This window comes from Megalopta genalis, chromosome 12 (genome assembly GCF_051020955.1).
Source record: "Megalopta genalis isolate 19385.01 chromosome 12, iyMegGena1_principal, whole genome shotgun sequence".
Taxonomy (NCBI): Eukaryota; Metazoa; Arthropoda; class Insecta; order Hymenoptera; family Halictidae; genus Megalopta; species Megalopta genalis.
Genome location: NC_135024.1, coordinates 8,484,931 through 8,497,016, shown reverse-complemented (window position 1 = coordinate 8,497,016; position 12,086 = coordinate 8,484,931). Strand labels below are relative to the sequence as shown.

The window sequence follows — 12,086 nt, the reverse complement described above, 5'->3', positions numbered from 1 at the left end:
CGGAGAAAGCTTCTGCCCTTTTTGGCAAAGGTAAACGACGAATCGGATATACAAATCTTCAGAAATTAGTAATACAAAGTGATCTACCTAGATCTGCTACCTAAATTACTCGAAAACCGTTTCAAACAGAAGTTGTAGAGTATGGATTCAGATATACGTTTATATAATTAATTTTCTTTTATATTGCTTATTTTTATCGAGATTTGGAGGTCAGTTTGAATTTTTTAATCATAGTGTATAAAATTTGATTCTATAAAGAAACAATGTAGAAAAAAGTTTGTTGTATCAGCGTATTCCCTATTCCATACGATCGTCCACGAACGATTTACGAGTAATTTGGGTGGCAGATCTTGGTAGACCTCCCTGTATATATATATCGACAAATTTTCAATTTCGAAAGTGCGAATGACCGCCGCGAAGTTCTCGAGTCGTGGAAAGTTCGAAGGAAAATCGGAGAATAATAAAGAAACGAATAGACTCCTTCCAGACAAACTACATTTAAAATAATACTACTTCAAGTTAACAGTATAGTAACGAAGTGTTAAGATTTGCCAGCTGGTTCGTGAGTTCCTCACGATACTATACATTATCCTTATGTACAGGGCGTTGATGCTGATCAGTCACAAGGGAATCGAGTTCGCACGGAAAGTTAACGAGAAAACTTCGTGTAATATACTCTTCGCGAATGCTCACCTTTTCCGAGACCCTGAGTGCCTACGAAGTTGGAATATTGAGTTCTGTCGTCCGTACATACATATAATACAATTCCCATTGTGGGATTTCATTTTTCAAATTACGGGCATCCGCGAGTCCGTGTGAACATGTTGGACATTATCGAATTAGTAAGTTAATTGGGCAGCAAAACTGTAACTGTAATTCTATTCACTGCACGAGGTCCGACCGAAAAGTACACGGAACGGCTTCGTTGAGAAATGTAAAAATGTCGACACGCTCTTCTACGCTAATTAGAACTATCGTTTCTTTGCTACAGCCATTCATAGCGTCATTAAATATACATTTACGGACGAAAGTTAAGGTACAACTTTCGAAACGCATCAGCTTTTTTAAAACCGAACTAAATGACTTGAATTTCTTTAAATGTTAGAGGGACTAATTTATTTTTTTATTTTACTATTAATTGGGATGACAGAAAATTAAGAACTCTCGTTCTTCAATCTTTGTACTCGAGGCTATAGCGAAAATTTAAAAAATTCGTGGTGTAGATCTCACACGCGTGGATCTCTAGATAAGTAACTCAAAGATTTGAAAAAAGTCAATGCGGTTTAAAAAAGGTTTCTTAACTTTTGTCCGTGACTGTATTTATTGCAAGCGATAGCTAGTGATCCGAACTTCATTTACGATATTACGAACTAACTTTATGTTCGAACTTAATTTTCATTAAGCCAATAACTTCGAAACAAGGTCACCGAGAATAAATCTTCTTCAGATTTGTTCACTTGTTTAATTCATTTACTAACATCTAAATAGTTGCAAATGTAAATAATGCAGAGGAGAAGTAATTCCCAAACGTATTCTCGAGAATAAAAATGAAGTTCGCCACTGATTAAGCTTAAAAAGCCCTTTCAACCTAGAATCAAGCAAGAAAATCATTCTCGACTCATCTAGGCGGGGGTGCAAGTTCCATGCACGCTTCTATCATTGGTCCGATTTTTCGTCGCGAGCAGAAACGACTGAACCATCATCAGCTCCCTGTACGTCGATAGCAGCTAAAGTTGCACTCTACGGTTTGCAGCATGAATCATGAAACCGACGAAACCACGTTTCGCAGCTGCCGGCGCGTGGGCGTGCGTCAAAAACGACGTGCACGATGGCGCAAACGATCATCGAACGGAGCAAACACACACTCTCGGACAAGGTTTATGCGCTAAGGACACAGGCGACGCAGGTGTGGTTACAGAGCTGCCGAAAACGTGTTCGAGCGAGCGCCGATCAGCCTCATTCCCAAAAGCAAGTGGATGCAAGTGAAACAACTTCGTGACGTATCGTACACGCGTGTACTCGTGTAACTGCGAACGGAATGCGAATCTAGAATCTTCGATCTAGATCACTTGACCCGCAAAAGTCGAACAAGAATCACGGATCAATCGTTCTTCGACGAAACTTCGCGAAACAAAGAATTTGTAGATAACGTGGCACAGGAAATTGACAGTTTTACGTTTTCAATGTGCAAATGCTGATTAACGATTGACGTTTCATGACACTGTTTTGTTATTCTTATTGCGAGCTTCTAATTTTGTGGATTTATTGGCAAATTCTGGTTTTAATTTTTCTAGTTAAAAACTCTTCAAAATTGTTTGCTAAATGTCTGCCATAAATTGTGAACCATGATTTTAAAAACATATGTGAAAATATTTCAACACTACCATTATTAATTTACGTTTAATAAGTTTGATAATAAACCATTGTGCGCAAGAAGCGCACAGTTAAATCAGGTTTTATTTCGATATTGATTTAATATAAATCTTTATTACTGTGTCTCGCAGTAATCGCAATTTTCATACAATGATTCGCTAAAGTGTCCGTACACAGTTTATCCAATTTGATTCGATTGGCCGCCACTCCATAAAGTTTCGATATAAAATATCGGATCGACTAATAAATAACTTTATTGAAAAATTATTGAACGAATACGAACGCGTACGATAATACCGAGAACGGTTGGATCAAATAAAAATGTTTAAATTCCAACGAACATCGATTATATTAAATATTTGACAGCGATGTATTTATCTACATACATACAACAACAATGAAGTTTTCGGCGAGACTGCGTGCAACAACTGAAACATCCACGTTCGTAAATTCGAAAATGACAAATTAAAGGAAAGTTTCGCTCGAAGAAAATCGATTCCGTTCTTCGCGAATTTTGCGAGTCGAATCGTGCCCCGTACGCAGTCATTTGCGAGCAAGGAAAAACAAAAGAGATAGAAATAGAGCCGCATGTCTGTCCTCGTAATTCAGCGTATAAGAAAATTCTCTTTGCAATATTTAATTTAGCGTTTTTCGACCTGAAATGTCGAAGTCTGGGTCTCTGCAACGACATCGCATGGCAGGGACCTGGCCGACCTGCAAAAGATACATACACACAAAACGTTTTTGCCGGCCGGATGCGTCAAGCCGAGATGGAAATGTGGTGATAGTTGTTGGAGAGGGTCCTGGAAATTGCGCCCTGATCGGCCCCATAAACCAACGCGACGGTCCTCGATTATTTCTCGATCACTGTTTAACAACCAGCTTCGAATCGCTCTGCCACGAATTCCCAATTTTTATCGCCCGCGCGATGTTCAAATTTTCGCGACGCGTTTTCAATTTCCACGTCAGGATATCTCAGTCTTGCAGTCGCAAAGCTCCAATTTGCACGACGGGAAAACAAATTCGAAATTCTCGCGTCCGGGTGTCTCGATTTTCCCGTCGCGCCGCGACGTTTCGGTTTTCGTGTCAAGAGTTTTCCCGTCACCGTTGCTGCAATTAAATTTCCAGCGTTCTCACCGAAAATCACCGAGCTTCTAGGAGACTGTACTGTAAATTCTTACTAAATTCTTCGTGAATTTCAATTTTCCGGACGGGAAATTTCTCAGTTTCTGCGCCGCGGATTCTTAAATGTTCCTGTCGCGAATTCGTAATTTTTTTCGGTCGGAGTTTTAAGCTGCCCGGACTCACAGCGATTCAAGAACTTTCGCGCGGACAAGTCTCCATTTTTTCAGTCGAACAGTATCAATTTTTCACGAAGTGTTCTTGAACCTAGCGTTCCAAAGTTTTGCAACTTCTAAATAGCGAGTATCGGCGATCATTTTCCAAGGCATTTTTTCCCTATTTTACCGGTTAACTTCTTGCTTACAACATAGTAATTAGTTGGCAGAGCCTGACCGATAAACTTCTCGTTTAATGAAGTTCAACGCTCCGCGGGGGTGGGTTACTTTAATCCGCAACTTCGCAACCCTTGGCGGATGGAACACGATACCGCCTGGTATCCCGGAATGTGGTCTTGGTAAATATTTGTGGAATTAAACACTGGCAAACGTTTAACCTCCGGGATCATTTTTCTAATCCCGATGGAACGATTTCCAGTCGACGGATCCCGGTTGAAATGTTGGGATCCAATTTCTATACGCCATTTACAATTTCGATGAAACGCGTGATTTTCCGGAGAACTTTTTCGGGTCATTCGCCGATTGATATTGAACTGCATTTTCAAAATACATTTTTAAAACGCATTCACGTAGAATTAAATTGTGACAATTGGCAAGCCTAGATGTTTACACACTATATTGTTTGACACTATTTAAACACAATGCAAAATTTTGTGTTTAGCACAATATTTAAACACTGTCTGAAATTTATAATTGTTAGAAATTGTTTCGAAGTGGTGGAAGCCATTACCGTTACCTAAAGAAACCTAAATATCGTCTAAAAAGAGAACGTAAAACCACAATGGTTTCTATAATTACAAAACAATGTTATTGTAGGATAACGTTAACCTAAAGCAAAAATTGAAATTAGAACCAAATTCACTGTTGAATTCACTGTTCGAATCACGGTCATTCTCCTGATTTTGTCCTACATCCGACCGGCCCCAAAAAATTCATCGTCTCCGGCGCAAGTAGGAAGCGCTGAAATTTCACCGGCAGAATCCAATATCACCGGGTCGAGAGTAATACTTTTCAGCGAAATACAATATTTCATTTCGCGGTGAGGCGATTCGAGCATGAAACCGTAATAAGGATGGTGAAAGGGCCAGTGTTAACGCTATTGTCTAACGAAATCCGAATTTATTAGAAGCGTGTACATTAAATCGCACCATACGCCCCCGTCTAATAAGCATGCGAACACTTTCTTAATTATGATAGCTATCTAAACAAAGTTTTCAAATAATTAATGGATATTATTAATATTAATATTATTAATGGATGTCACTAATGGATATTATTATGATTTTTATGTACTTTGTGCTATATTAGAGAATATATTTAACAAATAATGTATTTACTGCTTTACTAAAAAATGCAATTCAATTCTCTTTTCGACGATGTACCCGCCGCGCGCCCTTAAAACTTTTTTTACTAATTTTGACATTCCAGCTATCAAATTTTTCATTATATCCGAAGAAGTATTTTTCGATTCAGCTTGTAATATTCGCGGAAATGCGAGCTAAGGAACCTCGACAAACGACCGCACGCAATGCAACGTAGTGCCGTCTTAATCTGCCGTTTAAACATTTAATTACTTAAAGAACTCAAATAAATAAATCACTCAATTTAATGCTAGTAAATATTACTGTTTGTACATAGGAATATTATTATATTTTGTCGTCGTTTCCGAGCACGGGAAACGATCGCGGGAATATTCATTTCAGTAACCGTTTCCGTGAAACATTGCCTATGTAAACGTTGACGAGTGTTAAACGGTCGCGTTCCCTGCGCTCGCGAACCCGTCGACCGAGTGTAATCTTGGCGAAATTAATTTAATGCGGTTCGTACCGTGACGTTAATCGCGCGCCACATCGCTTGACGCATCGCGGAATACGAAATTATTCGGGACGAAGTCAGATCGGCGGGCTGACCGAGTAACCGTTCCGTGGGGAAATCGTCTGCCGGGTCGCTTTTAAATCCATTCGTATGCTAATTCGACCAGCCATCGACGGTCTCGGTAACAGGCAGCCAGCTGATAAAGCAGCCAGATTCGGATAATTTGATAATTGATCCCACGGAACGGGATGAATCTGCTTATGGCAGTAGGCAGATGCTGTGTCCGCTAAAATTTACCCTCGCAGTTTACGATTCCGACGAGAAGTTTGCGTTTGAAAACTGTTATTAATGCGGCGCTCCGGTCTTTGTTGAGGATAGATACCGGCGACCATGAACAGGGATAACGGAAGCTTTTCACACCCTGCGAGGGCTCGTAGGTCTGATAAGAACTTCGGGGCTCCGCGCTTTTATTCACGGAGCGACAACTTGGATAACACATTCTTTAAACGAGAGGCTGATAACCGTTAAGTAGAAGCAGAATTTTCTAAGTAAATACTTAGTGTTAACACGTTTTAATTTCTTGCGTCGAGTCGAACTCGTCTATAATTTATTATTTTATTTATTAATACGTCAGCTTGACTCAGTTATCTTGTAATAGTTTTCTGGAGAAAATGACGCCATTGTCTGGCTAGTTGCTGTCTATTTGCTTGGACAGTGCCAATTTTATGCTGTTTGACCAGCGTTTGTCAAACAGATGTCTGATTAAAGACAATTCACACTTGACTGTTCAATGACAGCTGAATCAGCTTGTACATATATAATTAACCCATTTTATTTAGCTAGAAATAGTTGTCATATCTCACTTCTTCGAATATGATCTCCCATTTTAGCTGTTTCGATATGATTATTCTGCATATTTGTTTGTATAAGTTTTATTCCACTTGTATGTATAAGTTTGTTCTATTCTACTTGTTTGAATAAGACTGTCCTGTTGTATTTGTTTGAATACGTCTACCTTGTTCCATTTGTTTTAACATGAATGCTCCGTTCCACTTGTTCGAATAAGACTGTTCCATTCTACTTGTTTAACTGTGACTGTCCTATTCTACTTTTTCGAGCATGCCTGTCCATTTCTACTCATCTGACTAGAATTTCCCTGCTCCATTTCTCTGACAACAAACCTAATCCGTCACAAAAATTCTCCACAACTTCTATTCTACTTGACTAATAAAACACTAGTACATTAGTACAACTATCGGTACATCATTCGCCAACAAAAAGAAGGCAAAATAAATGTTTGAACCAGTTCCAATCCAGCGTGACGCTATTAAAATTGATCCCACTATCAACTCCACAGTCAGAGTACACAACTGCAAGTACTTTTAATAAACCCGACGTTCCCTGAAACTCTACTTACTCATCGTTCCCGTGTAAAAGGCCATCTTTTGTCTTGTCTCACGAGCTATTTTTATCCGCAACTCGAGAGCCCGTGATATATGGTCGGTATAACGGGGCACACCTTGTCTAGAAGTTATTTTATTCTTGCACCGGGAAACTTTCTTCAGACATATTCGACCAGTGTCGCAGCCGGCCGGGGCTCGACAATTTTTATGACGACAGCCGACTTCCGTATCCGGATACGATGTAGAACGGTAACGGGCCCGGCATAATTAGAATAATTAATTTCGTTTCGCGGGAAAAGCCGCGTTGAGGATAATACCTGAAACACGACGAGAACGTCTGCGGATAATCTTTTCATGGAATATTTTAACATTTGTTCGTCGAATACACACGCGTGCCGTTTAAAGTCTCATTATGCACGCATTGTGTTCCCAGGATCTGAAATATCATTATTAAAATATCGCAGCCTCTTGCAGAAGTAGTCGATCGAACAATCGTGAATACGAAAATCAATTGTTCTTGTAATTAAACGTAAAGAAAAACTGAACGATACGTGAACATTACAATTATGTTTGATTAACCAAACATTAGGACGTAATTTTAATATTCCTACAGAAACATTTCCGCATAAATTTTTCGCATACGAAAAATGAGCCAGTTCCAGAGCTAGACGCCTGCTTTGTGCGATCGAATAGTTTCCGTCAAAAATAGTACGAGCGCGATTGCGAGAAGGAATTCGAATCTCGTGCAATATAATCTCATTATGTGGAAAAGTTTGGTGGCTCGCAGCTAGGCCAATAGAGAATCCGTATTCATCTCGTGGCTCTATAAACCGTGAGAAAAGTTCGTCGGCGGACCGGCTAAACTAACTGAATCGCTTCGGCTCGGAATTCTCACGGTAATACCCATCGAACGGCCGACATTCCGAATAAATAATAAGTAGGAAAGATTGACGCTGGATTACTCGCGAATACGAACGACATGATTTATATCTCGCGGAAAAGTTTTATTCCCGGTTTGAGCAGATTCGGAACATCTGTTCAGACATCTCCGTAATCCATTCTGCTTCCACGCTAACGTCGCCACGCATTGAATTCCAGTTTTCATTGTCCGCCGGTAAATTGGAGCATCGGATATCATACGAAACAACCGAGATCTATCGCTGCTGCTTAAACAGTATGACCGATACAGCGGGGCGGAACGACAACGATAACGATTTGATGAGCATCGAGGTTCTTCTTCATGATGACAGTCGATTGTCTCACGGACAAAAGAGCCTTGCATAATCGTGGATTCGCGAGAACGGTGATCGTACGAGCATTGTTCGAGAGCCCGGGGAAATGTTAGGAAATATTAAACAGTTTCTGCGCAGAGTGGAACTACCCGGCGTGACAACGCATCAGAAAACCAGACACCGTGTTGCTCGTGCGGCTCCTATTATCGGCCAGTGAAACGTCCGCGTGTCATCGACGAGATATATTCGTCGGTTCGTGGCACGACATTCATTTTCTCGCGGGGCTGACGTGACCAGGACACTGTATGAACGCTTTGGCCGCCGCACGCTGCGCAAACGCCAGTTCGATGTTTATGTGTGCAAGCGAACTACAGCTAGAAAGTTCTGTTGGCTTTCTCGTATCAAAGCTCGCGGTTGTTTCTTCCGGGCACTGATAAACCAACTGCAAACACGTTTGAGATCCGAAACTAATTCTGTTCCTCATAGATAAATCGTTTACCCAGTGGAAACTCTACTCAAATACATTCTTTCTACTATGAAACAACAAATACATTTTCAATTTGTTGGACGCAGATAGAATGTACCATCTGCACAACATTATTTCTGCATTAATGTTACGTGATTATATTACAGTTTACGTTTATTCATACGGTGAGAAGTAGTATAAGTCGTTATGTGAAAACTCGTTATATGAAAGACTGTTACACAAGTAGAAAGGGATTCTCATTAATCAGACATTTAACAGAATTGTCCTAACAAAACAGTAGAATAAGCTGGTCTTTTGTTAGACGCGTAGGATGACTTTTCTTCTATTAAAACAGGTAGAATAAGCTTATCACCAATCAGACGCATAGAATGAGTATATAATAATTAGAGACGCAGTACGAATATGTCCTTAGACGGCTAAGTTGTACAAGCTTGTAATTTATCAGATTAACTGATTAGAAACGTAGTGTGAGTATTATCTGATCAGACACGTAGTATAAGCATTATCTGGTCGGATAGGTTAAATGAGTACGTCCCCGATCTCTGACACGCAGTATAATAATGTCCCAGATTAGACGCGTAGTGTAAGAATGCCTGTGATCAGACACGTAGTTTAAGAATGCCTGTGATCAGACACGTAGTATAAATATTTCTGTGATCAGACACGTAGTATAAATATTTCTGTGATCAGACACGTAGTATAAATATTTCTGTGATCAGACACGTAGTATAAATATTTCTGTGATCAGACACGTAGTGTAAATATTTCTGTGATCAGACACGTAGTATAAATATTTATGTGATCAGACACGTAGTATAAATATTTCTGTGATCAGACACGTAGTATAAATATTTCTGTGATCAGACACGTAGTATAAATATTTCTGTGATCAGACACGTAGTGTAAATATTTCTGTGATCAGACACGTAGTATAAATATTTATGTGATCAGACACGTAGTATAAATATTTCTGTGATCAGACACGTAGTATAAATATTTCTGTGATCAGACACGTACTACAAATACTTCTGTGATCAGACACGTAGTATAAGAATGTGTCTGATCGGACACTGTAATTAGACAATGAGTCAGTATCTCCCCAGACAAGGAAACGAGCATCTAAAACAGAACAGTCGTGCCAGACAAGTTCTACACAGTCCACAACTGGCCACGGTCTCATCTGTATTCCAGTTCCCTCTTGCAGTTTTGTTGATCTTTGACGACCAGTCGTTATGGTACGGGGATAAACGATGTTCCTCGACAGAAGTTCGGGAACTATTTACCAAGATAGTGGCACCTCCACAAGCATTATTCCCTGCAATCAAAGTTCGGCTGGTTCTCGAATTTACAAGCGCGCACAAGCGTCGCGAGATTATTCGCGATGAACTTCAGAGATCCGAGGACCAAACATATTGCCGCACTCGCCGTGGTTTATTAGCGAGAATTGCTTATACACGATTCGCGATCCGTCGTTGAGCGCGCCCGCGTGTCACGAGTTCCCGAGTTTTCACTAAATTATGATCTTCCGCCGCGGCAGTTTGCATAATTGAAATCATTGTTCCTGTACAGTGCGACGACAGATCACGTTCTCACTTAACGAACCGTCGCCCATTCAATTATGCGATAAATTTGCCACGCGAAATCAATGATCCTTTCTGCTCGCGTCGTTGCACTACTTTCGAGGAGAAGCTCCAAATAAATTGCCGAGCCTAACGTTTCGCGAGCAAACAAATCGTGAATTCTAATAACTGGAATCCCCGGGTACTGCAGTTTAATTGCAGACACCCTCCGTTTGCAGAAATGTCGGGAAAACGAGGTTATCGAGCATTCGAGCGGTGCACTTTTTATTTCGCTGTAAAGAGTTCTCGCATTGTCGAAAATGTAACCGTACGATATTTCAATTAAATTATTCTAAAATTAATCTATCCGACATTAGTAGCTTCGGCATATTTTAAAATATACAAGACGGTGCTTATTTTCAGCAAGTTCTACATTTTAATATTTCGCGGTTCTTGTTACGCACGCATGAAAATCCGGCGTTCAATGAAAAATATGTAGACCGTGTACAATGCTAATTGAACGTGAGCAGCGGAAGCGTGTGAATGAAAATTAGTACAAAAGACCCGACCCACTTTCGGCGCGCTACAAATTTTTCAGGAGTCCAAGCGACGTTCCAGAGATCACGATTCACAAGGTAAATAACATCTTCGCGGAAAACGTTACGCGACTTATCGCGTTCCCCGACCCTGGATATTTCCCCTTGCAAATTACGAAACCGGCTCGCGCCAACCAGCCGACGCCTTAATCAAATTCGGGCTCGAAAGTAATCCGGACAAACTCGTTCGGCGTCGTTTGAAAAACTCATCTGCCAGCCGGCAGAAAATGCAGAACGACAGCGGAAAAACCAGTTCCCGGCAGTTTTAGAAGAAACCCCGTGGCTCCATGATCGAACGAATGAAATTACGTTCCCTTCGTCCGGCGGAAGGTTACGATCATAACGAGAAAAAACGAAATCTCTGCGTTCCGAGGCTCGCACCACGGAATTACTTCGAAAAACGAATATCAGTGAATTTATTAAGTGATAATTTTGTCGGAATTATGGATTGTAGACTGACCAACGTCGTCGAAAATTGATTTCTTGGATTAAAAACATTTTTCGCTTATATTTGACGAAAGAAATGTTTAGAAAGTGTTTCAACAAAATTGAGTGCATGAATGTTTTTATGTCTAAACAAGAGTTACACTACTAGTCTGATTAAATCATTATGTATTCTACTTATCTTGGCAGTAACAGATTTATATTACATGTCTTATTTATGACAGATTTATACTACTCGTCTGATCAACGGCTGATATATATAGAATTTATTTAGTTAATAACAGCCATGTACTACTGTTCTAATCAGGAAAACTCGTTCGTCTAACTAGCGACAGTCTTGCATAACATTATGTCCACAGTTTCCCGATGGTTTTAGTCGCAACAAATTGATAATCGCATACTAACATTTAAAACATTTTCTCGTTTCCCTAATGCAATTGTCTACGGTCCAACGAAGTTCTTTGTAAAATCAGAACCTTGCACGGCTGATTATAGGTATACTATTCCACTGGTTTGGCTAATGTGTTTCCCGCTCCCCAAGTTCCCCTACAGTAATCGATCTTGCTTGTCTGGCCATAAACATCACATTCTACTTCTGCCGCCGCAATCAACGGTATTCATCTCTGCTGGCTATAAACGTCCCATTCCACTTAGATTAAACGTTAAAGACGATGTAGAACTTCGAACGTAGAATTTCCATCGATTTACATCGTTTTAGGAATCGTCCACGCCAAGGAATTAATTGAGCAACGAGTTTCAACATGTCTTGACGCAATCATGCCTGACGTAATAAATGTCGTTTTCCAGGCACTGTGCGGCCGATAACTTGCAAACATTTGCCAAGGTTTTTCACCCGCGAAGCCTTCATTTCCACGTGGA

At 40.3% G+C, this 12,086-nt stretch overlaps 1 protein-coding gene across 5 annotated transcripts in view; it reads right to left on the bottom strand.

Moving 5' to 3' along the window:
* rsh (Rap GTPase activating protein radish) overlaps window positions 1-12,086 on the bottom strand; it is a 179,899-nt gene that overhangs the window by 59,276 nt on the left and 108,537 nt on the right. For 4 of the 5 annotated variants that reach the window (XM_033465038.2, XM_033465040.2, XM_076525788.1 and 1 more), the window contains one exon: window positions 3,030-3,087. The exons of the other annotated variant lie outside the window; for it this stretch is intronic. In XM_033465038.2, coding sequence (XP_033320929.1) covers window positions 3,030-3,064 — 35 coding nt within the window. In that variant the 5' untranslated portion in view covers window positions 3,065-3,087. The remainder of the gene's footprint in view (window positions 1-3,029; window positions 3,088-12,086) is intronic. 5 annotated transcript variants of the gene reach the window in all.